The sequence below is a fragment of the Gracilinanus agilis genome, chromosome 5 (genome assembly GCF_016433145.1).
Source record: "Gracilinanus agilis isolate LMUSP501 chromosome 5, AgileGrace, whole genome shotgun sequence".
Classification (NCBI taxonomy): Eukaryota; Metazoa; Chordata; class Mammalia; order Didelphimorphia; family Didelphidae; genus Gracilinanus; species Gracilinanus agilis.
Genome location: NC_058134.1, coordinates 22,797,804 through 22,825,530, shown reverse-complemented (window position 1 = coordinate 22,825,530; position 27,727 = coordinate 22,797,804). Strand labels below are relative to the sequence as shown.

Sequence of the window (27,727 nt, the reverse complement as noted above, 5' to 3'; positions counted from 1 at the left end):
TATGAACATTCTCCAGCCAAATGCATTTCCCTATTCTAATCAACCTCTTCCTAAGGCTCCTTCCAACCAAGTTCATTTATCTTCTAGTCCCTCCCACAGTACTCTTGGAAATCTCCACTCAGTTGCCAACAAAGTTCCTCAATCATCCATCTTTCTACTTCCTCTTTATAATGGAAACCTGGCTCTCCTCTTACAACCACTGGAGGGCATTTCTAGAGGAGCTGCAGCCCCCTCATAGGGCTAGGGGAAAACTACTTCCTCCACATCAGATCACCCTCTTCCCCTTTCTTGATACTCATCCAGTGAGCTCCAGGTCATTCTTCTGACTCTTTTGATGATAGCAGTTTCTGATTCTTGGTCTCCCTCTGAACTCTAGCCCCTGTATCGTCCTCTGGAAGAGTTCATGTGACCTCTCGATTCCTTCCTCCCTCCCTCATCTCCAGTGGCCTCCTTTGCCACCCCTACTGAATCCAGTTGCAACGCACCATGATCACGTGTTAAAGCCAACCTCCTTGAGATATTTCTTCACCTCTAGAAGCTGGTTCTTTTGAAATTTCACTGTTAGATGAAGACTTCCTATTTCTCAATCTCTCCTCTTATCACTCTCAACCTACTGAAATCCTTGCGAAACATCTCCTCAGGCCTCAACTTTATTATGATCTCGGGTCCCCCCTGAGTCACTTTTGAGATCTCCAAAGCCATCTCCCCTACCCTGACTTCCTTTGCCTCCCTCCCCGGACTCTAGGCCCATAGTATGTGTCACACTAGCTGCCTCCTTACAGTTTATGCCTTGGTCCCCAAACATTAGCCATATTTAACCACAGAGTTTTCATTGGTGGGTCATTTCTTACCATCTAATTTCTCATATACTGCAGGGCTGCTGGGTGACCCTGGGAAAAATCTAGGAAATCAAGCTACCTTCACCCATTACAAAGTTAGGTTACGTTACATCAGCTTATAACTTCCCTGCAACTTATTTTACCATTATTGCCCGTGCCTGGCACACCGTAGGTACTTGATAAATGTTTATTGATGAATTATCAATTTATAACATCCTAATCTCATTCTCCACAGCAAATATTCTTCATCCTATTCCTCTTCCTTCTTCCCTTCCCTTCTATCCCTATCTATTCCTTATACTTCAAGTAGATTTAGTCACCTGGGGAAGATCAAAATTGTCTGAACTGATCCTCAGCCCTGCCTTCTCCATTCCTCAGATAATATTATCATTAATAATACCAATAGTTCACATGGCACATCATAGGTTTGCAAAGCACCTTACCCATATTCTTTCATTCAACAGCTCTGTGACATAGGTGTTATTATGCCCATTTTACAGTTGAAAAAACTAAGGCACAGAAGTTAAATGACTTGCTCAGGATCACACAAACTAGTATGTGTCTGAGACAGGATTCAAACTCAGGCTTGCTTGACTTCAAGCCCAGTGCTCCATCACTAGCAGAGTAATCCAACTCTTGGCAGCCTCACTTGCTTTCTCCTCCTTCCCTCTGCTTACAGAAGAAGTATCCCTTTTCTTCACTAAGGCTAATCCTCCCCTACCAGTTCCCTCGATATTGTTTTCTCCAGTTTCTGTCATGTCCTATCTCCAGCATTCACCTGCTTTGGCTAGTATTATCAATCTATTGAACCATAAGTTTTCTCCTACACATGTGTTTGCCCACGTTGGCGAACCTATGGCATGCGTGCCGGAGGGGGTGCTCTCTTCCCCTTCTCCATCATGTCTGAGGGCACTTTTCACTTCACTTGCCCCTCTGCCCAGCAGCCCAATGGGAGTGCTTCTTCCCTCCCCTGTCTGGGGTAAGGGAGTGGCTCACATGTGGCATGAGGGTGCAGTTTGGGGCACTCGGTCTCTAAAAGGCTCACCATCACTGCTATATACCATTTTCATGTCTCCCTAATTTAATTTAAAAATCCCTTGATGCTGTCATCCCACTCAGTTACTATCCCATTCTCTCCTCTCCTTCACATTTAAAGTCATTACAACATTTCTACTCTGTGCCCTCTTTCTTTAAACCCTTTCTCTTTAACCCCTTAAAATGGACCTTGTAGCACCACTCTCTTGGAACTTCTCTCTGAGATGTATTGATAAACTCAATAATAACCAAATCCAGTGACCTTTTTCCTCTTCTCCAATCTCCTTGAACCATCCTTGGCCTTGTTCATTATTCCCTAGTCCTTGGTCCTCTCTCTTTCCTTGGTTTCAGAAGCACAATATCCTTCTGGATCTCCTCCTAGTCTCCTTCACTGGGTCCTAACCCACACTTGATGATCATTTTTCTTAAGTGTCTGAGCCTGGCCCTTCTTTGCTTTTCTCTTGGACAATATCATCTGTTCCCCTGACTTAAACCAGAATGTCTTTGCAGATGATCCTCAAACCTTTTCTCCCCGATCCTGATTTTTCCTCCACTCCAGACCTAGACCTACATTTCCAATGACGTGTTTCTCCCCAGATGTCCCATCTTGCACAAACAACCACCACGCCTAAAACCAAGCTCCTGGGCATTCCCCTGGAACCTTCTCTTTCTCCTGCCTCTCCACTGCCATCACCCAGATCCTCCATATTTGTCACTTGGGTCTGTCTTTGAATTCTCTCCTTCTCACCACTCATCTCCAGTCAGTTATAAAGTCCTGTGGGTTCTGCTTAATGGTAATTCCATCTATCCCCTATTTTCCCATTGTCGCTATCCCAGCAGTACCCTTCTTTATAGTATCATAGCAGAGGCAGTGTGGGGAAAGCAATCTATTTGGAGTCGGGACCTGGGTTCAAGTCCTACCTATATCATTTACTCCCCGTGTGACGTTGGGCATTCCCTTCAGCATTCTGGGCCGGAGCTTCTTTCTTCCTCAGTAAAATAAGGAGGTTGGACAAAACGGCCTCTCGGGTCCTCGTGAGCTCCAAGTTTGGGGCCGGCATACTGTGCTGAATTACTCCCAGTGGCCATTACTGAGCAAGAGAGAGATGAGCCGGGGAGGGCATCCAGCCTGCCAGCTTTCCTCTCATTCCTGATCCTAGAAACGCAATTTGGAGCTGCTACTTGGAGGGCATCCAGGCCAGCCTTCATAAGGAAATGAAGGAATTGGGGGTAGAAAAGGAGGTCAAAGCAAATAAGACTGTGGGTGTCCCTCTGCGTGAGCCGCTCCCATCGGCCACCGGCCCTCGATGCCTCTCTGTGGCCGGCGCTCCTGTCAAGGCTCAGGAGGGACTCCGGGTGTGTGTGTGGAGTCGAAGTCCCTCCTGCGTCTGGCTGCCCTTTTCTGGAAGCACCGCGCAGGGTCGGAGGGGTGATTCTGGCTCTTCCGAATGTGTTGATGAACTCCTGAAAGGGCCAGAACCCAAGGAAAGCCGCCGATCGCTTCCAGGGAGTGGAACTGGGTGGAAAGGGCCGCCACCCCCAGCTCGTCGTGCGGTGTTCGGGCACCCCCTTGTGGCGGAAGGAGCCGAGGCCGCCGCACTCCACTGCCCAAAGCTTGGCTTCCTTCCTTGGGCCGCCTTCTAGACACACATCCAGGCGTTAGTGTGAGCCCCTCATTTTACCGAGGAGGCTGACTGGAGCCCAAGTGGCAGCGCCCCCTCGTGCAAAAAAAAAAGGTTTTCTCCAGTGCAATTGTGCATCAGGTTAGGGGGGCTGGGGGGGGGGGCTGGGGGGAGAGGGAAAGAACACGAGCCGTGTAACCAGGGGGAAATATGCCAAAAAAAAAATAAAAAAAGGGTTTCTTTCTCAAAACTAGTCATTTCTTTTGAACTAAACTTTCAGCAACAAAGTTAATTAAGCTTATGGTAATATCTAATTAAACTTCCTTTTTTTTAAACCCTTAACTTCTGTGTATTGGCTCTTAGGTGGAAGAGTGGTCAGGGTGGGCCATGGGGGTCAAATGACTTGCCCAGGGTCACAGAGGTGGGATGTGTCTGAGGCCGGATTTGAATCCAGGACTTCCCGTCTCTAGGCCTGACTCTCCATCCACTGAGCTACCCAGCTGCCCACTAATTAAACTTCTGAATGAAACACCTTCCAGATAGAGTTCCGTTTCTTAAAAACTTCCTAGTTTACTTTGGTCTGCATTTCCTTGTCTTTGTGCCTCGGCATCTCCGTCTGTGCTGCCTGCATTTTATTTGTTGATCTGACTGTGTCCCTGCTCAGACTCCAGAATCCCAGGATCAGAGACTGAGGCTAGGAGGGACCCTTGAGGCCACTTAATCTAACCTCATTTCATAGAGGAGGAAACCAAAGGCCAGAGAAGGTAAAGAACTTGCCTGGATGACCCACAGGTGGCAAGTTCTCTAGATTTGGCCAGCGCTGCTACTCTTAGAGGATCGATGAATGGCATCTGCTGAGAGGGCTCAGATGACTAATTCCTTTCTCTGGGACAGCTGGAGAAAGGCCAAAGATCTAGACCTAGAAGAGACTCTAGGGGTCATCTTGTTCAGCCTGCTCGTTTTACAGCTCCAGCATTTGAAGCTTCAGAGGAGTTACAGAACTTGCCCAGGATCACACAGCTATTAAATATCCCTAAATCTTCTTAAGAAAGAGGAGAGGCGGAGCAGCGAGGTGGTCCAATGGACAGAGAGCCAGGCCTGGAATGGCGAGGACATGAGTTCAAATCTGGCCTCAGACTCTTCTTAGCTATGTGACCCTGGACAAGTCACTTAACCCCAAGTTCTTAGCCCTTACCAATCTTTTGCCTTGGAACTGAAACTTAGTATGGATTCGAAGAAACAAGGTAAGGGTATTTAAGAAAAGAAAGAAAGTTGGGGCAGCTCAGTGGCATAGTAGATAGAGCCTGGAGTAGGGAGGACCCAGGTTCAAATCTGACTTCAGATACTTCCTAGAGGTGGCCCTTGGTCAAGTCAGTTAACTTTGATTGACTAGCCCTTGTCACCCTTCTTAGAATGGGTACTAAGACAGAAAGTAAGGCTTTAAAAATACAAGGAGAGGGGAAGAAGGAAGGGAGGGGAATGGAAAGGAGGAAAAGGCATCATTAGGGAAATGTATGATAGGGAAAGAAGATGGGGCTGGTCGCATGGACAGAAGGTGAAGGATAAGATTTGGGCCGGGAGAAGGATCCAGGGGGATCTTCTAGATCAGGGTATCAAAACACCCCGAAACAGATTAAAATGGCATTGGAAATATTCAACAGGATGAGCAATAGAGAAAGCACAGGCAATGTTAACGTGTCATTTTCCAAGTCAGTATGACCATAGGCTGGGATTCTTACGGAAAGTTTAGTGGCCGCCATTTCTATTGGAGTTTGACACCACAGATCTATTAGAAGAAAGAGAAGCCAGGGCAGCTGGGTAGCTCAGTAGATGGAGAGCCAGGTCTAGAGACAGGAGGTCCTGGGTTCAAATCCGGCCTCAGACACTTCCCAGCTGTGTGACCCTGGGCAAGTCACTTGACCCCCATTGCCCACCCTGACCACTCTTCCACCTAGGAGCCAATACACAGAAGTTAAGGGTTAAAAAAATTAAAAAAAAAAAAAAAGAAGAAAGAGAAGCCCGCCGACCTTTTGGGTGTGCTCTCTTTGGTAAACGCATGAGAGTTTCACGGGATTGCCAGGAACAGAGGGATTGTGACCTGCATTATTAGACAACGTGTCCAAAGCCCAGAGTAGTTGAATATTCACCCAAGAGAAACTCATCGTTCTGCCGTGGTGCCAGAGAAAATGGGGCTACAGGGTAGGGGACGGGTCAAATGCTGGCCCCTTTATTTCTGCAGGCAGAGATGGTGCCATGGGCGACACTGTCTGTGCCTGAAGCCTGCTTGTTTCTTCTCTCCAGAGGTAGCCGCTCGGTCCCTTCAGTTAAACACATCTAATCACTCAAGAGGCTTCCTCGCTCTGGAGCCCAAGTCTCTGTGTCACATGGGAGCCCCAAAACTCCGCTACTTCCTGTGGCATCGATGGACAACGTCGGCCCGTCTGGGCTGATCCGCTCCTGGGCCACCCCTCGCAGTTAGTCCCCCTGCAAGTCATCAACAGAGAGAGCAGCCCACCTTTTCGAGTCCCATCCAGAAATCTGGAGCATTTTCCCATCCGCCATGCCCCATCCCATCAAGCCCGGATCTGTCTGATCAGACAGAATGTCGAAGGCGCTTTTATAGATTACCTGTCAGGGGTGATGAATACGAGCAGAAAAAAATCCCATTAGTGTAAAGCCTGGAGTTTTCAGGAATCGCGTCGGGCTCGTGCATCTTAACACCAGATAAATTGCGTTGCCACGGCCAGAAACCTGGAAGATACATCTTCATTAAGGACCCTTTCTTTGGAGTCCTCGTACCCGGCGTAAACTAAATAAGGAGATAAAAGCTTTAAGCTTCCCACCCCGTGGAAGGAAAAGAGGGTTAACCGCCGGCACAGAGAAGCTCATCCACAGGCATCTTGGCCTGTTCCTCAGCCTTGGAGGCTTCTCTTTTCCCTCCAGGTTTTCCCACTGAAAATACCTAAGGATGAATATTCAAAGGAATTCCATATAAATGTCCTTAGTGGCATCTTCCAGGACTTAATACACCCTAAGGAGTCCTTGCCTACGTCTAGCCAAATTCTTCTTGCCATGATGGCAAACCCATTCCTCCTGCCATTAACATGGTAATAGCTGGTATTTACCTAATATCTTGGGGCGGCCAGGTGGTGTAGTAGATAAGAGTGCCAGGCCTAGAGTCCAGAAGACCTGAGTTCAAATCTGACCTCAAATATTTAATAGCTGTGAGACACTGGGCAAGTCACTTAACCTTGTTGGCCTCAGTTTCCATGTCTGTCAAATGAGCTGGAGAAGGAAATAGCAAACTACTCCAGTATCTTTGCTGAGAAAACCTCAAGTGGGGTCACAAAGAGTTGGACATGACCGAACAACACAACACCCTAAGATCTGAAACGATCTCGAAGCACTTGATGTTGTTATCCTTATTTTACAAATGGAAAAACTGAGTCTGGGAGAAGTTACATGACTTACCCAAGATCACACACTCAGTGTCTGCTGCAGGATTTGAACTCAGGTTTTTTGACTTTCAATCTAATACTCACTGTGCTGTGCTGTCCCAAAATGAGAATAGATGTGAGGCATTTCCTCAACATCAACTCAGGATAAGTTCTCTCCAGCCATTAGTGGTTTTAAACAAGCACCCGAGTTGGATCCACAGGACTGTGGAAAGATGGGTAAATTAGTTGGCTGCAATATGTTTAAATTTTAAAAATGATTTCACAGCATTTTATTGATGTTTTTTAACATCAAAGTCACCATGTTTCTTCCCCGGGGACAGCTCTCCCCGCGCATAACAGTACAGCCAAACTAAACGAAGAACAAGCACCTTCTCCTCCTGGCCCTTTGCAAAGATGGGGCCTGTGGTTACAGAATGCTGCAGAGAACATTAGGTTTTCCTAAAATTAGTTTTGCTAAATTGTTTTCCTCTGTTTAATTCTTTGTTATAAAGGATGTGGCTCTCTAGGAGGCAGGAATACTTGAAGAAATGCCGATATAATCACAGAATATGGCAGTTTAAAAACAAACAAACACACCTTTACCTTCTGTCTTAGAATCAATACTAGGTATCAGTTCCACGGCAGAAGAGTGGGAAGGGCGAGGCCATTGGGGTTAAATGACTTGCCCAAGGTCACACGGCTAGGAAGTTATCTGAGGTCATATTTGAATCCAGGACCTTCCATCTCTAGGCTTGGCTCTCAAACCACTGAGCCACTTAGCTGCCCCGAGGAATACCAATTTATCAACAAAAGAAAATATGTGGCTTGTTCCTCACCTAGAATCTACCACCTCTCTGCTCTGAGCTGAGGAAATCAGTCCTTTAAATTCCCGATAGGCCACTTCCTTGATCAGAGTCTTTCGAGGTTGTTTTCCTTAGATGTCAAAGTTGTCAATTATGCAGCACGGACCCCAGGTGGCCCACAACACCCCCAAGTACAGGCTGAACCAGATTCAAAAGTAATTGGGAAGGGGGCAGCTGGGTAGCTCAGTGGATTGAGAGTCAGGCCTAGAGACGGGAGGTCTTAGGTTCAAATCTGGCCTCAGACACTTCCCAGCTGTGTGACCCTGGGCAAGTCATTTGACCCCCATTGCCCACTCTTACCACTCTTCCACCTATTAAGTTAAGGGTTTAAAAAAAAAAAAAGATGGGAAGGGGGGAAGGATTGGTTTCATCTTTGTTGGGGTTTTTGCCAGCAAGGAAATTTCAAGCAGAGCCCTCGGAGCCCTCGTCCCACACCAAGGCAGATATTAAGTCCAAAGTAGACTCTGAACAAGTCGTGTCTTCGCTTTTCCTTCGTCTACAGTCGGTGGTTCAGGCACTCGGCTTGGTGGGGCCAAGGTCATTTGGCCCTTCTCACGTTTGAGCTCTCTTTCCTCTGTTGTTTACTTCGGGATGCCCGGGGTCCGGGGTGGCTTTGGTTGGCTTTCTCTAGCCAGCATCGACGATGACCTCGTTTGGTTTGTGGATAATGTTGGTTGAGAAAGGAGGACATTTAGACAGCAAGTCACAGCAACAGCTACTGCAATGGCTCCACTCCCTGGATATTTGCTTCGGTGGTTAGTCCAAAGGCTTTAAACTAGACTCCCCGGAACGGCCAGTCCTCTGTTCCTGCCCTTCTAAAGGGAACGTCCCCCTTTACTGTTGCCCATAATATGGCACGTGTGGCAGCCATGTAGCCAAGAACAGGGAGGAAGGACGTTTCCATACCGAGGAGTGCTTCGTGTTTACCCTCAGCTTAACACCGACCCCAAATTAATGTCACTGACATTAGGGAGAGGTTTCTTCATCATCATCATCGTCGTCGTTGTTGTTGCTAATGCTATTACGCTCATCTAGAGTTCAAGGGTTTATCATTTCTAATTTAGATCTCTGCAGAGTAATTATTTTCTCTCTCCTTTCCTTTTCCCTCTTCCCAACCTCTTTCCCTTCTTCTTCCATCTGCTTCCTTTGTCCCTTCATCTCCTTCCTCCATCCCCTTCCCTCTATCTCCTTCTCTCCTTGCTTCTCCTCTCCTTCTTGCCCATCCCCTTTCCGCACTGCCATCCCTACAGGTTCTAGGGCTGCTTGTGTGGACGCTGATCGCTGGAACAGAGTACTTTCGGGTCCCTGCCTTTGGCTGGGTGATGTTTGTTGCAGTATTTTACTGGGTCCTCACGGTCTTCTTCTTAATCATCTACATGACAATGACCTACACCAGGATCCCGCAGGTGCCATGGACCACAGTGGTAAGAAAGTCTATTCCTTTGCTTTGTTTTCTCACTGATCTCCCCCTTAACACTAGTACCTCACTTTGAAATGATCTCCAATTTATCGCTTCTTTGGTTTTTTGTTTTTTTGTTTTAAACCCTTAACTTCTGTGTAGTGGCTCCTAGGTGGAAGAGTGGTAAGGGTGGGCAATGGGGGTCAAGTGACTTGCCCAGGGTCACACAGCTCGCTTCTTTGTTTTTAACCCCTTACCTTCCAACTTAGAATCCATACTGTGTGTTGGTTCCAAGGCAGAAGAGTAGTATGGGCTAAGCAGTTGGGGTTAAATGACTTGCCCAGGGTTGCATGGTTAGGAAGTATCTGAGTTCAGATTTGAATCCAGAACTTCCCATCTCTAGACCTAGCTTTCTATCTACCAAGCCATCTAGCTGCTCCAATTTATCCCATCTTAATCTTGTTTCACAGAGCTGTTTGTATGCCTCTCCCCATTAGATTGTGAGCCCCTTGAGGGCATGAACTATTCTCTGTTTCCTCAGCTTTTTGTGACGTGTCTGGTACACAGTGGGTACTTAGTAAATGCTTGTTGGCTCCCTGACGGAAGAGCTAAATTACCATTCTGAGTCTGCCTCCATGGTTTCCTGTAACTGACCTTAGGCTAGCGCAGGGGTCGGCAACGTATGGCTCTCGAGTCATATCTGGCTCTTTCGAGGGCCAGATAGGGCTCTTTCTGCAGGAGCCATAAAGTCCATTTTTTTCAGGCGCTGTTACAGGAGCAGCACTGTGAGCACTGGATGGCTCTCATGAAATTACATTTTTAAAAATGTGGCGTTTATGGCTCTCACGGCCAAAAAGGTTGCTGACCCCAGGCTAGCGAGAGTTGAGTGTGTGTCAGCTTTCCTTGATGTGAGTGCAGGAAGGCACGTACGCACATGCACACGCATGTACACACACACACACACACACACACACACACACAGTCCCATTCTGAGGTGCTCCTGAAGGCTCAGACAGGATAAGGAGAGCCCTCAGTTCCACCACCAAGCTCTTTGGAGAGGAATTGGCTATTTCTGAATGTCTAGACCTCCCTGCTTTCTCAGCTGCATGGGATTAACAGGTGGGAGAGGCATCTGCCCAAGAGAACAACCTGTGGGTCACACGATACCAAGCACATCAATCCTGCCCTTGATCAAGAGTGAGGGTGAAGCCAGTCCCCCAGCTCTGCCTGTCAGGGTCCAGCGATCCAGCAGCCTGTCCTAACTCTGCCTCATTTCTGGATAACCCTTACCGGAAAGCCCTGCCCCTGGACCACTGAGTTTCCCCCACCAGCTTCCACGCCCCAGTTTCCTTCAATCGGGGGTTTTTATCTGGGATCCGTGAATCCTCCAGGAGACAGACAGGTCTCAGAGGGCTGAGAATTTCGATGGGGCAAAGCGTTAATCTTTACTTCATTCTAACTGGCTTCTTTTTCTAGCCTGTTTGTTTTCTTTCTCACATTTAAAAACATTATTCTGAAAGGGAGTCCAGAAGTTTTGCCAGATTGCCAAGAGGACCATAACATAAAACAGTTAGGAATCCGTACTCTCGGAGGATTTTCTTGGCCTGGCGAGTCCTCCTCCAGCACCGATCCTGCCTCATGCAAACTCTTAAGTCCCATCTTAAAGTCTTCTCTCCACCACAAAGTCTTGGCCCTCCCCCAGACAGCCCAGAACTGGCATCCTAACCTGGAACCTTCCAAGCAAACACACACACACACACACACACACACACACACACACACACACACACGTCTAGGTTTGGGGATAAATAGATGATGGGTAGATAAACACACAGATAGTTGCCTTTTAGAAATGTTGCTGTCACTTCTTAATGGCCTCAACACCAAGGGCCCTCCCTTGTGACAACATAGTTAAACAAAAGCAGCCATCGCTTTGGCCATGTTTGTTTGACAACATCATCGCCTTGTTATTAGAAGATGTGCTTAATGGCTGACAGTGCCAGTGCGGACGCCAGAGAAGGAAGCAGAACCAGCCCGGGGTGGGGTCTGTATTGTCTTGCTCTTATAGCAGCTTGAGTAGTTGGGGGCTTGAGAGAGAGAGAGACAGACAGACAGACAGAGAGAATGAGAGAATGAATGAATGAGAGAGAGAAACAGAGAGAGAGAATGAATGAGAGAGAGAGAGACAGACAGAGAGAATGAGAGAATGAATGAATGAGAGAGAGACAGAGAGATGGAGAAAATGAATGAATGAGAGAGAGAATGAATGAATGAAAGAGAGAGACAGAGAGAATGAATGAATGAATGAGAGAGAGAATGAATGAGAGAGAGAATGAATGAATGAATGAGAGAGAGACAGAGAGAGAGACAGACAGAGAGAATGAGAGAATGAATTAATGAGAGAGAGACAGAGAGATGGAGAAAATGAATGAATGAGAGAGAGAATGAATGAATGAAAGAGAGAGAGACAGAAAGAATGAATGAGAGAGAGAATGAATGAATGAATGAGAAATAGAGAGAATGAATGAGAGAGAGAGAGAGAATGGAGGAAAGTAAGAGTGTGTGAGTGTGAAAGTGTGTGAAAGTGAGAGCGAGAGCCTCCCCATGCCCATCCTTCAGGGGGCCCGTGTCCTGTGCCACAGAAATCAATAGAGAAGGGAGGAGTCAGTATTCTGAGAAGCTGGAGGCTGAGAAGGGCATTCAGAAACGGGCCAGCTGGGTTTCTAGTCCGGCGCTTATCCTAGGACTTCCCCTGCCATCAGAAGTACATGTATCTGAGAGTGGGGAGGTAGTCCCAGGCTCCTCCTGGAGTTTGATATTTGGCCCTCTAAGAGCCGACCTGAGAGCACACCTGACAGAGAGCCTGGTGGGAGAATCAGAAGGCTCTTTGTCTTTAAACGTGTAGCTGTCCCAACTCATAAAACACCGTCTGAATGCGAGTTTAAGAAATCTGTGCTTTGCATTGGAGCTCGTCTGAAATGACTGCCTGTTATTCCCTCAGTACATCTTGCACAGGAGATGGAGGTTTGAGGTCACACGCAGCAGCTTTTGGTATGCAGCTAGACCTTCAGAACGCCTGTGAGGCTCTGAAAAAATGGCTGCAATAGACCGTTCAAGGACTGAGTTTTGTTGTTTTTGTCATTTTTCTAAAACCCTGACCTTCCTCCTTAGAATCAATCCTGTGTATTGGCTCCAAGGCAGAAGAGCGGTAAGGATAGGCAATGGAGGTCAAGTGACTTGCCCAGGGTCACACAGCTGGGAAGTGTCTGAGGCCAGATTTGAACCCAGGACCTCCCGTCTCTAGGCCTGGCTCCCAATCCACTGAGCCACCCAGCTGTCCCCTTTGTTGTTGTTATTTAAACAATAGCTGCTTTGTGCTTTGATTTTTTGTTATGAAGTCATAGCTGAACTTTTAAAGGGGCCCTCCTGCACGCTAGTTGTCTAGCACTATATTTTTGTGTTGTGGTGTCCCTTTCACAGCTAAAGAAGAGCAATTCAAGAAAAAGCCAAGTGAGCAGAGAAAGCTTGTTGTCCCAAATTTGATATACAGTTTGATGGACCCATAGAATTGGTCCATCATTGGAAAGGGGGGAAATGGATAGAAAGAAACCTAGAGAGAAGAATAGACAAATAGATGATAGATAGGTGGATGGATAGTAAATAGATGAATAGGCAGATAGCTGAAAGAAGGAAGGAAAAAAGAATGCTGGCTGGATAGACGGGTCTCTTAGACTGACACTGCAAATTGACAGTTAGCTAGACTCAGAATTACACTGGGTCCGAGGGTGTCCTGAAGGGGTGACCCTCACTCACCCCAATCTTCTCCCCAGCTTGTTCATACCAGCGTTGATGTAGAGAAAAAAGTCTTAGAACACACCAGGACTTTCTTGTTTGAAGATCACTCAGCGGGCCGTAGAGGCCAGCCCAATCAAGAAACGTTAAAGGTGAACCGGAGCAGAGGAGGTCATCCATGAAGTGTATGAAAGAAAAAGAAGCTGGGCACGTCTCTTAAGCAAGAGCAAGCGATAAGCAATGGGCAGCCCTAGTGTGCTTCTGGTGTTCAGGGTGGCATCGTGGGAAAACATGCTGGACTTGGAGTGAGAAAACCTAGATACAATTTTCCTAGCTCTGCTACTTCCTGTCTGGGTGCTTTAGATCAGACACTTAATTTCTCCAGACCTCGGTCTCCTCATCTGTTAAAACTGGGAGAACGAGATGGATTTCTGAGATCCCTTCTGCCTCTGGATGTATGATCCTCACAGTGTCAGAAGAAATCAAAGAATGCCTGCAGCATTGGACGGATTCCTTGGGGTGAACTCATGGGAGGGCAAGTGTCTCATATGGTGGACAGGCAGGGAAGGATTGCACTACACCCTGTTGGAGGGAATCCCCACATGGTGAGTTCATAACTCCTTTGGTATATCTTGAGTATAATGGTAATACATTCCTAAGGCACTCTGAACTTTTTTTTAAACCTTTTTCTTCCATCTTAGAATCAACACTGTATTGGTTCCAAGGCAGAAGAGCGGTAAGGACTAGGTAATGGGGGTTAAGTGACTTGCCCAGGGTCACACAGCTAGGAAGTGTCTGAGGCAGATTTGAACCCAGGACCTCTTGACTCTAGGCTTGGCTCTTAATCCACTGAGCCACTTAACTGCCCTTCATTTTAAGCTTTAGAAATATCTGCCTTCATAATACCACCTTCAAAGCAGCAAAAGTATCCCCATTTTACAGAAAAGGGAGTTGAGTCTCAGGAGTTATCACTTGCCCATGATTACACAGCTAGTGAATGCTGAAGATGGGATTGGAGCCCAGATCCTCTGACTCCCAAGGCCAAAGTTCCTTTTGTTCTCCCACACTTCCATGAGTCAGTCTTGTCCATCAGCTGTACACTAGTCATTAGTCCCATTTTAAAGATGAGGAAAGCGAGGCCCTCAAAAGTTTAGTGTCTGGCTCAAGGTTTCAGGGTTAGTGGTGGATCTCAGACTGAATGAGACTTCTTGAAACCGACATCCCATGTACTGCCCTTTGCAAAGGAAATTTGGCTGTTTCTCCCCCTATATCACACTCATCCCATACTTTCATATTAACTCGCAGTAGCTCTGTGATAAAGAAGACTCTCTCTGGCCACTCTTGGCTAGGCAGAGTGTCAACCCTCCTGGCCACTGAACAAGGCTCTTGGTACCATCCTGATCCAGAAGTGTTCTACGTTCTGTTGGAAGATCCACCATTTTGATGACCTCCCTTAGCTTGGCAAATCCATTGCCTTGGTGATGATTTCCCCAGTCTCATTTGTTGTCAGCGGCCTTGGCCTCATCGGAATCCAGCTACTTGGAATAAACCCTGCTAGATCTGCCCTCCCGGCGGCTAGCCTAAATGGGCCAACGCTATCAACTCTACCTTTCCACAACATAACGTTGATTTTGGAGCATGTGCCAGTTCTACAGACCAACAACAGGGAGAGACTCCTCAGCTGTGAATAATGGCTTAGATTTTATTCCATTAAGAAAAAGCAACTTGAAAGATTTGGCTTTGCTCCCCTAATGTGACATTCCGACTTGGTCTTGATGTCATCCGTGGCTATCCCCCATGCCAGGAATGCCCTCCCTGCCCCAGCTTTTACCTCTTGGAATCCCAGTTTCCTTCAAGGTCCAGCCACCCTAGAAATTACAATTAATTTATTAATTAAGTAAATTATTTATTTATTATTATAGCATTATTATAATATTGTTAGGATTATTATAAATTTATTAATTAAGTAAATTTGTATTTACTTAAGTACTGAGATGTACTTCTGTAACCTTTCCTCCCTTGTCCCTGGAATGTTTCAGTTTTTGTCTTTGTCTCCTCAGTACCTAGGACAGTGCCTGGTGTTCAGTAAGTACTTAATAAATGTTGAACTGAATTGAATTGAAAAACCAGTGTGAGTTCTCTGGCTCCAGATGACATTCTTCACTAAAGCAGGAAGGCCCTCTCTCCCAACAAAGGGCAGTATTAAGAACAAAAGTCCTCCTTTAACCAAACATGGAGGGTCTAGAAACTGTTGGCCAGGAAATCATCTTTTCTTTTCCTCTTGTTTCTACTGCCTTCATTTCCAAGGAGACCCTTCCCTTCCTTCTTGAATAAGACTCCCCCTGTAACAAATATCCATAAAGAAATAGAGATGAAAATTGTTCAGCAACTATTTCTTCTCCTAGTGTCTACACCATTCCATATCTATTGCCCCACTTCTGGAGGCCAGGCTTTTTCCTGCAGACACTGGAAACCAGAACATTCCCAAGAGACCTGGGTTTTTCCCCCTTTTTTTGTTCATCCTAAAATCTATGGCGTAATGCAGTTGTTTCAATGGTTAAGGAAAGGCCAGCCGCTATGAGTGACCTTCCTAATAGGCTACAATCTGAGGGGGCTGATAACTAAGAGGATGTCAAAGCCAGATTTGAGTAAGATAAAACCGAGGGTTAAGGCATGGTAGCCCTATTCAAGTACTGAAAGAACTGTCATATAGAAGAGACCTTAGACTTGTCTTGGTTGGCTACAGAAAGCTAGGTGCTATGAAAGGAAGTCATAGAGGGTTTGCTTTAGGCTTTTTTTTTAAACCCTTGTACTTTGGTGTATTGTCTCATAGGTGGAAGATTGGTAAGGGTGGGCAATGGGGGTCAAGTGACTTGCCCAGGGTCACACAGCTGGGAAGTGGCTGAGGCCAGGTTTGAACCCAGGACCTCCCGTCTCTAGGCCTGACTCTCACTCCACTGAGCTACCCAGCTGCCCTAGGCTTTTTTTTAAAGTAAAAGCTTCCTAGCAAATCGAGCTATCCCAAAGTGATGTGGGCTGCCTCTCGCTGGAGATCTTCAAGCAAAGGAAGGGTGCCCACTGACTCGGAAGGGATGTTGCAGAAGGGCCAGGACAGTGTGGCTTTTTTATCTTGGGATCCCCAGTGCCATGTACATCAACAAGCATAAACAAATGCTTGTGGAATTCAATTAGAGGTCATTCTTGTGAGACAGCTGGGTAGCTCGGTGGAGTGAGAGTGAGGCCTAGAGACGGGAGGTCCTAGGTTCAAATCCAGCCTCAGACACTTCCCAGCTGTGTGACCCTGGGCAAGTCACTTGACCCCCATGGCCCTCCCTTACCACTCTTCCGCCTAGGAGCCAATACACAGAAGTTAAGGGTTTAAAAAAAAGAAGACTAGAGGTCATTCTTATTCAGGTAGAGGTGGATTGAGATGACTTCTGAGATCCCTCCTTAATATGTGGTTTTATGAAGTGGGCAGGTGGTTTTAAAGCTCTCCAAACCCCCAGCCCAGAAGATTGTGAAACCACTGGTGGTGCCACTTGCTCCAAAGTGGAGTGTTTTCTTCCTGCTCTAAAGCTGATTGAAACTCTTAAGAGCAGTAAACTTGATTTAAGAAACAGATGGTAATTTAACAGGAGCCATTTGTCTGGTGTGATACATTGGCAGTGAGGCTTCAGGAAGCTGGTGATTGCTTTGACTTCCCCCATTACTTCATGTCCCTATTAAGATTTCGCCCACACTCCTATTATGGTAAAGAGTTCTGCTTATTTTTTCCTAATTAATGGCCCCTTATGCAGGTTGTAAATGAATTCTTTTTAATTATCTAGCATTTATTTTTTTCTCCCTCCCATCTCCTCTTCTTCTTCTCCACAGGAAGGAAGGGAGGGGAAAGAAGGGAAGGAGGGAAGGGAAGAAGAGAGGCAAGAAAGAAAGATCCTTGTAGCGCATAAGCAGAGTCAAGCAAAAAAAAAACTTCCACATTGGCCATGTCCAGAAATTGTGTCTCAGTTGGCATTATTAGTCCATTAGGACTAATGTTAGGAGGTAGGGAATAGGCTTCATCATTGATTGTCTGGTATGCCCTTTTTCAAATAGACTCATTTCCCATCATACCACTCCCTCCCTGCCATTGAAGCATCAACTGAAAAAAGGCAAATGGGAGCAAACAACTGTCTGACAGTCTGTAGCATTTTGTCGCCCAGAATCCCTCACTTCTTGACTGAGTGGCAATAGACATGGGTCTTCTTTTCTCTGGGCCCAAGATGAGTCATTGCCATTCCTTCGAGTTTGGCTGTACCCTAGCATCATATTTGTTCTCTCCTTTTGGCTCTCTTGCTCTGGAAGTCCATACAAGTCTTCCCATCTGATGTTTTAAGGGACTCTTAAAATGGTGTGTCTTGGATGAAATGGAAGTCTCTACTGCTAGTTACTAAGGGAGACCTTCCAAAGCAGGTATTAAGAGCCTGGAGTAGAAATAAGATTAGTGTTGGAGGCCAAAGACCTGGATTCAAATTCTGATTCTATAGTTCTGACTGCTGCCTCTTAAGAAAGGCCTGATAGAAGAAATCATTGAAGGTCTAGAAAAAGTTAGGCAGTAGGTATAAGGGAAGAACATTGAATCTAGATTCAGAAGCTCCAGCTCCATGTCCACTATGGGGTCACTTCCTTCTCTGGGTCTCCCCTCCTCGACTATGAAATGAAATTGTTGGGCCAGGTCCTTCCCTCCTCTCTAGGCACTTATGTAATGTTTGTCGTGTTCACCTAAGGGCGACGTGCTCAGGCGCACACAAACGCTAAGCCCCGTCTCTCCTCTGTCTCGGCACAGGGCCTCTGCTTTAACGGAAGTGCCTTTGTCTTATACCTTATTGCTGCCATTGTGGATGCTTCCTCAGTTACCAAAGAGAGGGACAGCCACAACTACAACAGCTGGGCTGCCTCGTCGGTAAGTAAGCTTTCCTGTTCTCCAAAACTCCAACACGTGTTCACAGAGCCACTCTCCCCGTCCCCACCCAACTCCCCCCAATCCTGCTTGAGAGTAGGAAAGAAATCAGTCTAAGACCATTTATTAGGCACCTACTGTGTGCTTAGACATACAGGGGAGATAGTGGAAGCAGAAGGGCCAGGCGTACTATGATGCCGGACGGATGCTATTTGGGATCCAAAAGGGGGCACATGACAGCCCCTGTCAGTCAACCAATCAATAAACCTTTATTAAATGCCTACAAGACATTTAACTCTGTTTCCTCCCCTGGAAAATGGAGGCAATGATACTCAGAGTACTTGATCTTTCTTTTGCAAAGGCTTTACAAACCTCACAACAAAGGTACTATAATTACCCCCATTTTCCAGATGAGGAAACTGAAATAACTGAGAATACGGAAGAAGGCATACATTTTTGGATGTGGTCAGCTTGTGAATTTGCTTTGCTCGACTACAGGTATTTGTCATGAGAAGTTTGTTTTCCTTTTTGTTTTCAGGGGGAAGTGGGAGGGAGAAAAAATATGCTTGTTTCTCTTTTTCAGTGGGGAACTTGAGAGGAAGGAATAGATTTCTTTTTAATCAGAAAAACAAATTGGCTTCTGTTAATAAAAAACACATTTAAAGAACTCTAAAGCATCTGATGAATTTCAGCATTAATTGTTCCTATAGTCAATTCAGTAGAATTTATTAAGTGACTACTGTTTACGAGGAAAGAGGTGGTGTGGTAGAGTGGAGAGAGAACTCACTACGGAGTCAGGAAGACAGGTTTAGTCCTTCTTCTGACATCCTGGCTGTGTGATTGGGAGCCAGTCCTTTACCCTCTCAGGCCCCCCCCACACACAAGGCAGTTTAGAGCTATAAACTATAGAGAAGGTATCAATCAGCATTAATAATGGGGAATTTCCTCTCCAGCAGCTTCCTCCACCAATGAAATCACAGATTCTAATCCTCCTCTCTCCCCCCTCAAAAAATATCCCAGCATTCTTTTTTTTAAACATTTATTAATATTCATTTTTTAGAAAAGTTAACATGGTTACATGATTCATGCTCCTACTTTCCCCTTCACCCCCCGCATTCCCCCCCACCCATGGCCGATGCACATTTCCACTGGTTTTAACATGTGTCATTGATCAAGACCTATTTCCATATTATTGATAGTTGCATTGGTGTGGTAGTTTCGAGTCTGCATCCCCAATCATGTCCGCCTCAACCCATGTGTTCAAGCAGTTGTTTTTCTTCTGTTTCCACTCCTGTAGTTCTTCCTCTGAATGTGGGTAGCATCTTTTCCATAAATCCCTCAGAATTGTCCTGGGTCATTGTATTGCTGCTGGTACAGAAGTCCATTACATTTGATTGTACCACAGTGTATTGGTCTCTGTGTACAATGTTCTTCTGGTTCTGCTCCTTTCGCTCTGCATCTGTTCCTGGAGGTCTTTCCAGTTCACCTGGAATTCCTCCAGTTCTTTATTCCTTTGAACACAATAGTAGTCCATCACTAGCATATACCACAGTGTGTTCAGCCATTCCCCAATTGAAGGACATACCCTCCTTTTCCAGTTTTTTGCCACCACAAAAAGCGCAGCTATAAATATTTTCGTACAAGTCTGTTTATCTATGATATCTTTGGGGTACAAACCCAGCAATGGTATGGCTGGATCAAAGGGCAGGCATTCTTTTATAGCCTTTTGAGCATAATTCCAAATTGCCAGCCAGAATTATCCCAGCATTCTAAAGAGATTATAAAGACAAAATCACAAAGTCAAGAGGCAGTATGGGACTGTGGGGAAAACACAGGATTTGGCCTCAAGAGAATCCATGTTAAAATCCTGACTCTGGCACTTACTATCTGTATAACTGGAGAGATTACTTACTGTCTCTGACCGCAGTTTCCTCATCTGTAAAATAGGAGGGTTCTCTGATCCCTTCAGAATGTAAATATTCGACACCTAAAGATGACTTTCTCTGACCATAACTACACGGTGCGTGATCTCAACTTCTTCCAAAAGCCCAAAATGGGCAGAGAAATAGGAGCCTTGAATCAGTCATTTCTGGCTAGAGCGCGATGATGTATGAATCATGGGGAGTCAGATCATTAACTAATTAAGTTCATTGATTAGGACATCGTGTAACACCTTATCTGCAATGCTTCCTTCCCCCCCCAGTTCTTTGCCTTTATGGTCACAATCTGCTATGCCGGGAACACGTATTTCAGTTTTCTGTCTTGGAGATCCCGGACCGTGCAGTGAGCGCCATCTCGACAACGATATTCATCGAGAGAACTTCGGGAAAAGCCGCCGCGGGTCCATTTCCAGAGATCTCTGGTCGAAGTGTGTTTTTGTACTCTTAGTTCCATTGTGGTCGCTATGGTCAGTTTGCAAGTAAAATGGATACTTGTTTACAAAATGCTGTAAATCCTTAGGGCAGAACCTTTTCAGGACATTGTTACAAACCTCACAAATCCTATTTTTCCTAGACAGTTAGTAACAGATTTGCTAATATTAAGACTGTATCCAGTTTGTAAACCGAACTTGTAAAATGCCAGATCTCTCTCTTTCTCTCTTTTTTTTTGGATTAAATGGTTGAAAATCACCCGTGAACTTCGGTGTCTGAGTTTTGTTGGGGCCTCAGAGGAGAATGGAGCCTTTCCCTAAAACCAAAGTGCATGGCTCCGTGGTACATTGAGGGAATGCAGGATTATTTATAGGAGAAACCCTTCTACCTGGATTGAGATGAATTTATCTCCTGCACACCTAAAGCCATCGTCATTAGGGTGGTGGCTCTGCAGCAGAGGCAACAATCAAACCGGATTAAAATGTTAATTGAGAAATATTTAACAGAATACATCAAAATACAACAGGACATAGATGATGTTAATCTGTGGTTTTCTGAGTCAATGTGTGGTCCACAGGGCTCTCTATGTACAATCGATATCATGATGCTGTGTTCTAAAAGTCTTTCAGGGTGAATTTATTGGATGAGCATAAATTAAAGTGGTGAATCCCAAGCCACGTTGACAGTAAAATTTAGGGTTTCCAGAGATGTCTTCCAGAACCTGTGGGCTTTTTGACCATCCCTGCAGGGCCATGACTACAGTTGGGTGACCCGGTCTTGACTGCAGGGTGGGATATTTGTCCACCTCACCTTCTTCCCTGGCCATGGTACAGATGAACCCTATACAGCCTGGCTCTGGAATAGCCTGCCTGGGGGCATACATCCTCTCCTTGACACTGATGCCTCCCTCCACCTAAATGTGTCCCAGGATAGGGTTCCTTCTCCCCAACAGAATGCCAGCTGAGCTCTCTTTCTTACTCCCTTGCTCTCATCACAAAATTGGCTAATTTTGATTCTGCTGTGGACACAGAAGTGACTCCACCACGCATCAAAAAACCCCTCATCCTTTTCCACTGGTGATAGCAATCCCTGAATTTTCACACACAGGGGGCAGCTGCTAGTTCAGGCTTCCAAAAATAAACAAACAACCATTTGAGCTAATCATTAGGTTTATAGAATACAAACCCCTAAAAAACTCTCTCTCCCTCTCCCTCTCCCCCTCTCCCTCTCCTCCTCTTCCTCTCTTTTCTCTCTCTCTCTCTCCCCCTCTCCATCTCCTTCTCTTCTTTCTTTCTCCTTCTCCCTCTCTTTCTTCTCTTTCTTCTTCCCTCTCCCTCCTCTCTCTCCCCCTCCCCGCCAGAGGAAACTATAGTCATTTCCTTTGCTACCACCAGGATCTCCACCTGTGTTCAGCAACACAGGAAAAAGGCCCAGGAGCTCAGCTCTAGACCTGCTGATTCTGAGTGGCCCACAGCAGTTAGGACTCACACTGTTTTATACGCAGAATTGCAAGGGCAGTGAGAGTCTTGGATATCTTAGAATACACCAAACCTGAATAAGTTAAGTAAAATGAACTTGGTAAAACTCCAGTGTTTCAGGGCTTTATCAATGGCCCCATCATTTACTTTGTTTCTGTCTGGAAAGAAGCTCTTCCTTCTCTCTGAGGGAAAAGGACTTAATAATAGCCAGTTTATATAGCACTTTCAGGTTGGCAAAGCACTTTACATGTTATCTAAATCTCTCAACCACTTTGTGAGGTAGGTGCTAATATTATCTTGATTTTACAGTTGAGGAAACTGAGGCTAAGAGGTTAAGTGACTTTCTGAGGATCCCATGGCTAGCAAGAGGCTGAGGTAAGATTTAAATTCTTCCTGACTCTACGTCTAACATTCTATCTACCACACCACCACCTAGCTTCCTTTGTCTTATCAGATTGCATCAGGCGATTAGCCAATAGATCTAGGAAAAGGATGGAAAAACCAGTTCCTACAGAGATTTGTTTCCTAGAACCCATTTTTCCAGCTTCCTTTCCCTACCCATAAGGACCCCCCTCAGGGGCTCAGGAGGGTGGGACGAGCTCCATTCCTCTCCTGCTGTCCTACATTGATTACAAAGTGCTCTTGGCATTGACTGACTTCTTTCCATCTAAATATAAAGTGGGAAGGTTGTAAAGTGAAAGATTTTCATCTTTCAAAGGAAACCCAGATTGTCATGATTGGCTACCCACGGTCTAACTGGTCTCCTCGCCAACCTTTTTTTAAAACCATTACCTCCATCTTAGAATTCATACTGTATATTGGTTCCAAGGCAGAAGAGTTTTAAGAATTAGGCAATGGGGGTTAAGTGACTTGCCCAGGGTCACACAACTAGGAAGTGTTTAAGATCAAATTTGAACCCAGGTCCTCTCCACTCCAGGCCTGGTGTTCTATCAACTGTGCCACCTAGCTGACCCACCTGACCTTTTTTTTTTTTGGTAACTCCTTACCTTTTTAAACCCTTACCTTGTATCTTAGAAAGTATCAGTCCTTCTGTGCTACCTAGCTACCCCGTTAATACTTTTTAAGTACCTGCTATGTACTTTATGCAACATAGTGGATAGAGTGCCCGCCCTGGAGTCAGGAGAACCTGAGTTCAAATCCAGTCTCAACCACTAGCTGTGTGACCCTGGGCAAATTACTTTACTCTGTTTGCTTTAGTTTCCTCATCAGTAAAATGATTTGGAGAAGTAAATGGCCAACCATTCTAGTATCTCTGCCTAGAAAATCCCAGACAAGGTCATGAAGAGTCAGACGTGACTGAAAAAGGACTGAACCACAAATGTACCAACTGAGGACATGAAATAAGCACCTACAGTAGACAAAACTATTAAGCGGAGCTAGTTAATCCTAGGAAATCTGAATTGGAAGGAACCACTGAGGTCCAAATGGTGATCCAAGCCATGCTCAACAAAGAACCCCTGGTACTCCATCCCCAGTGGACTTGGCCTTAGAGTCCAGACTTGAGTTCAAGTCCTGTCCAGGATCCTTACTGTGTGACCTTAGATCATTCTGAGCCCAGATTCTTCATCTATAAATACTTGTACTACCTAATAATAAAACTCATATTAACACCATGTTCTAACATGTGCAAAGCACCCTAAAAAGGTTATCTCATTTTCTCCTCCCAGCAATCCTGGGAAGTAGGTGCTAATATTATCCCCATTTTACAGATGAGGACATCAAGGCTCTGAGGATGAAGTCACATTGCTAATAAGTATCTGGGTGGGGAGGGGTTGAGGTCGGGGCTTCCTGTCTCGAGTTCAGTGTGCTAACCACTACTTTAAGCTGCCTTTTCTGGGCTGTTGTGAAGAACAAATAAAGGTCATTTTTTTTAAACCCTTACCTTCCATCTTAGAGTCAATACTGTGTATTGGCTCCAAGGCAGAAGAGTGGTCAGGGTGGGCAATGGGGGTCAAGTGACTTGCTCAGGGTCACACAGCTGGGAAGTATCTGAGGCTGGATTTGAAACTAGGACCTCCCGTCTCTAGGCCTGGCTCTCCATCCACTGAGCCACCCAGCTGCCCACAAAGGTCATCTTTTTAAAAGAATTTTATGTCAGTACTGAGGTGGAAGAATTGGGCTCGTAAGCATCGATTCAGGTCTCCTTCATAGAAGAGAGCACAGCTTGGGCCAGGAGGGTCTCAGGCCCATCCCGAGGGCTCTTCCAAAATAATGAGTAGTTGGGGTTTTCATTTCATCGCATGATATCCCCTTTCAATGTTGAAGTCTGACTTATTGTATTATGGCTAAGTATTATGTTTAAGATGACTTGTTTGAGTTTATTTAGTTTGCTTGATAAATAAATAATGTACTGCATGATCGAGTAGTCAATAAAGGAGTGAAAAAAATCCAATCTAATCCCTTGGGTATTTGTCCTAAGGAAATATGCCCGGCACTTGGGCCCCTTGTTTGGGAAGGCTTCCCCTTGCATACCTTTCTGGCTGCATGTGGAAAAGCTACTATCTTTCCCCACTGCCCCTTCTCTCTCTGTCTCTGTCTCTCTCTGTCTGTCTCTGTCTGTCTGTCTGTCTGTCTGTCTGTCTCTCTCTCTCTGTCTTTCCCTCTCTTCCTCTCTGTCTCTCTCTCTGTCTTTCCCTCTCTTCCTCTCTCTCTCTCAGTCTTTCCCTCTCTCTCTCTCTCTGTCTTTCCCTCTCTTCCTCTCTCTCTCTCTCTCTGTCTTTCCCTCTCTTCCTCTCTCTCTCTCTGTCTTTCCCTCTCTTCCTCTCTCTCTCTGTCTTTCCCTCTCTTTCTCTCTCTCTCTGTCTTTCCCTCTCTTCCTCTCTCTCTCTCTCTCCCCCCCACCTCTCTCTTTCTTTCTCTCTATCTCTGTCTCTCTGTCTCTGTCCCTCTTTCTGTATCTCTGTCTCTTCAAATGTAACAACTCCCAAACTAGAGTGAATGAGTAGCCAACAGGGGTGAGAACTTTGTCTCTGGGCCTGGGGCTGCTCAGCCTTCTGGAAAGAGCCATCATGCTGGGTGTCCAAGGCCAGGAGGACAGGGAGGGGGAGCTGCTAGGGGCTGAGGGTGTATTTCCAGGAACTTGAGACTTAAAAAGAAAAACATATAAATCTTGTCATTCAGCAGAAAGGACTCAGAAGGGGAGCCAGGAGAATGGGACTCTGGTCACATTACGTGTGGGTCCTTGTCAGGTCACTGCCTTTCTGGGCCTCTGTTCTCTCTCCTGGAAAATGAGAGAATTAGCTGAGATCTCCTGGGGGCCATGGAGAGATCTTAGGAGTCCATGATGGGGTAAAAGAGTTAGATCTTTATTTTCAGCTGAAACTTCCCATCTCTTCATAAACCCTTTGAGAAAGGGTCCAGAGACTTCACCAGGCTGCCACCATAGGACTCCAAGTCACTGAAAATATTAACAGGCCCTAGCCCAGATGATCCCCAAGACCTCTTGCTACTATTCTAAAGTTCAAGTCAATTTAACACCAAAAAAAAAAAAAAGCCCCAACAACAACAAACAAACCTTACCTCCTATCTTAAAATCAATACAAAGAAAGGGTTAAGTAATTGGGTTAAGTGACTTGCCCAGGGTCACATGGCTAGGAAGTGTTTGAGGTCAGATTTGAACCCAAGACTTCCCATCTCCAAGTCTGGAAAACCTTGTTTTTGTTTTTATTTTTTAATTTTTAAATTTTCAAAATCTTTTTCTATGTTTCCATAATTCTTTTTGTTTCCCCTCCCCTCTTCCCTCCCCGCCTCCTGGATTCAATAAACCCTTCCACTGGATTATACAAATGTTATTGCTTGATGCCTCTTTCCCTAGTATTCATTGTTGCTGTGGAGCGATCTTTTAAAACCCAAACCCCCAATCACATATCCATATAAACAAATGATAAGTTATTTATTTTTCTTCTGTAAGAACATTGTTTTTGTTTTTATTTTTTTATCAAGTGACTTGCCCAGGGTCACACAGCTAGGAAGTATCTGAGGCCAGATTTGAACCTAGGACCTCCCATCTCTAGGTCTGGCTCTCCATCCACTGAGCTACCCAGCTGCCCCAAGAGCATTATTTTTAAAGGAAGAGCACTTTAGCAATGGGCTGCACACATAAGAGTCGGTACCTGAATTAATGCCTAGGAAAAATGTCAATTTTATCATACAGAAACAAGGAGAGAAATGCATTCCAGACAGGCAAAGGTGGAGAGGCTGGAGAGGGGATGTCCTCTACAGAGGCTAGCTAGCAGGTCAGTGTGGCCTGAACTGAGCACAGAGGAATACAAAATAAGCTTGAGGAAGGCAGGTGGGAGCCAGCTTCTGGGAGGCTTTAAATGCCCTTTGACTCTCTATTATTGTTATTAATGAAGTTAAGTGGAGGGAATCATCCCGACCCCTAGGCAGGTGGCACTGCCTTAGAGGGCCCTGATTTTCCGTGGTGAGGTTCTCAGCTGTCCAAGTGTGTCTTGAGGCTGTTCCCCACCCCTGAAAGTGCTCATTTTGCCCATTTCCTTAAAAACACAGGAATCTCGTCACCTCTGATGGTCCAACTAAACCTAAGCCAGGATTCGGAGCAAAGATAATCCCTTCTGCTAATGAGTGTGCATCCACGAGCCCTTGCCCGTGTTCCTTTTACTCCCTCTGTGAGACAAGCTGTCCCCAGTTGCCACACATACTCCTGGTACTCCAGCAGGTCTCCATGGGGGCCAAGCCAAAGAAGGAACGGGAGTCAAAGAAGTAGAGAAACAAGATGGCTGAATGTGGGTGATCCAGTCCCCCGAATGCCTCGGGTCGGCCGGACTGACTGAGGGGGGCATCTGAGGACCCAGCTCTTTTGGAGGCAGGATGGTTCAGCGGCCTGGGAGACAGGGGAGCTGGACTCGGACCAGCTGTGGGATACTGGAGAAACCACTTCCTTTCTCAGCTTCCTGGGCTATAAAATGACAAGAGGGTTGGCCTATGGGATCAAAGAATGGGAAGGGATCTTTGAGGCGACCTCCATATTTTACAGACAAGGAAACTGAGGCTCTGAAAGGCAAAGGAAATAGAGATACAAATCTGGTTGCAAATCCTAGAGATCTCGGATCCCCAAATGACTCCCCTTTCTGTGGTCCCACCCTCACTCTCCCTCCTCTGAGCACCTTTCCAGTTCTAAAATGCTCCTCTCCCTAATGGCTGAAGCACTGTCCCAGCTCCCTGCTCCAGCACCCTCTCCTTTCCCTTGCCGAGTTATTGGCAAGAAGAAACTGAGCCAGCCAAAGCCAATGGGCACCACGAGCGAGCGACCAACACAGGCTTAGACCTGTGGGTTTTTGTGATGTTCCACATGGAAATTTGGGCCCTGAGCAGCCCCAGACAGAAGCTGGATTTCACCTTCCTGGTCTGGAGGGTGCATTGCTCTTATGGGCACGTGCCTGGACAGACAAGTGCTGAAAGGTTGGTCAGCAACCCAGAGTGACACTCCAGGGGGAATAGTGTCCTGCACCAACTCTTCAGCCTGCTCCTTCCCCTACTCCCCCACCTCGCCCCCTCCCCAGCCCAAGGCTTCTAGATCTCTCTGCGAATGGCAACCCTGGAAGAGCCATGACCCAGAAGACCATGCACTTGGGTTTGGCCTGGTGAAAAACCACAGTTGACTTGTTGCCTTGGAGCATCTTGGGTCTCTGCGGGGCTGGCTTTGTGCCCTGCACAGAAGGCCACATGGGGAAATAAGCTCTTATTTTTAACTGAAAGGAAATCAGAATTTCCTCTTTTGAGCGAATGAATACCCCAGCAGTGTGGGCATGTGGGTGACTAGAGCATTTGTCTTATGATCCTCCAATAACTTTTTCCATTATTCAAAGCGGGCTGTGAATGACTTTGAGTTTGCGTTTGGATGGAAGGCGACTGCCTTTGTAATAACCCCAATAAAACCCCTAACCCATCCCACACCGGGATCAGTTTAA

The 27,727-nt window shown here is 46.0% G+C and overlaps 1 protein-coding gene across 2 annotated transcripts in view; it reads left to right on the top strand.

Moving 5' to 3' along the window:
* Positions 1 to 20,556, top strand: part of CMTM8 (CKLF like MARVEL transmembrane domain containing 8) — a 65,581-nt gene extending 45,025 nt beyond the window's left edge. Inside the window, exons 2-4 of one of the 2 annotated variants that reach the window (XM_044677351.1) lie at positions 9,047 to 9,220; positions 17,813 to 17,929; positions 20,130 to 20,556. In XM_044677351.1, coding sequence (XP_044533286.1) covers positions 9,047 to 9,220; positions 17,813 to 17,929; positions 20,130 to 20,213 — 375 coding nt within the window. In that variant the 3' untranslated portion in view covers positions 20,214 to 20,556. The remainder of the gene's footprint in view (positions 1 to 9,046; positions 9,221 to 17,812; positions 17,930 to 20,129) is intronic. The other variant, XM_044677352.1, reaches the window with a different exon arrangement.
* Positions 20,557 to 27,727: the final 7,171 nt, after the last annotated feature.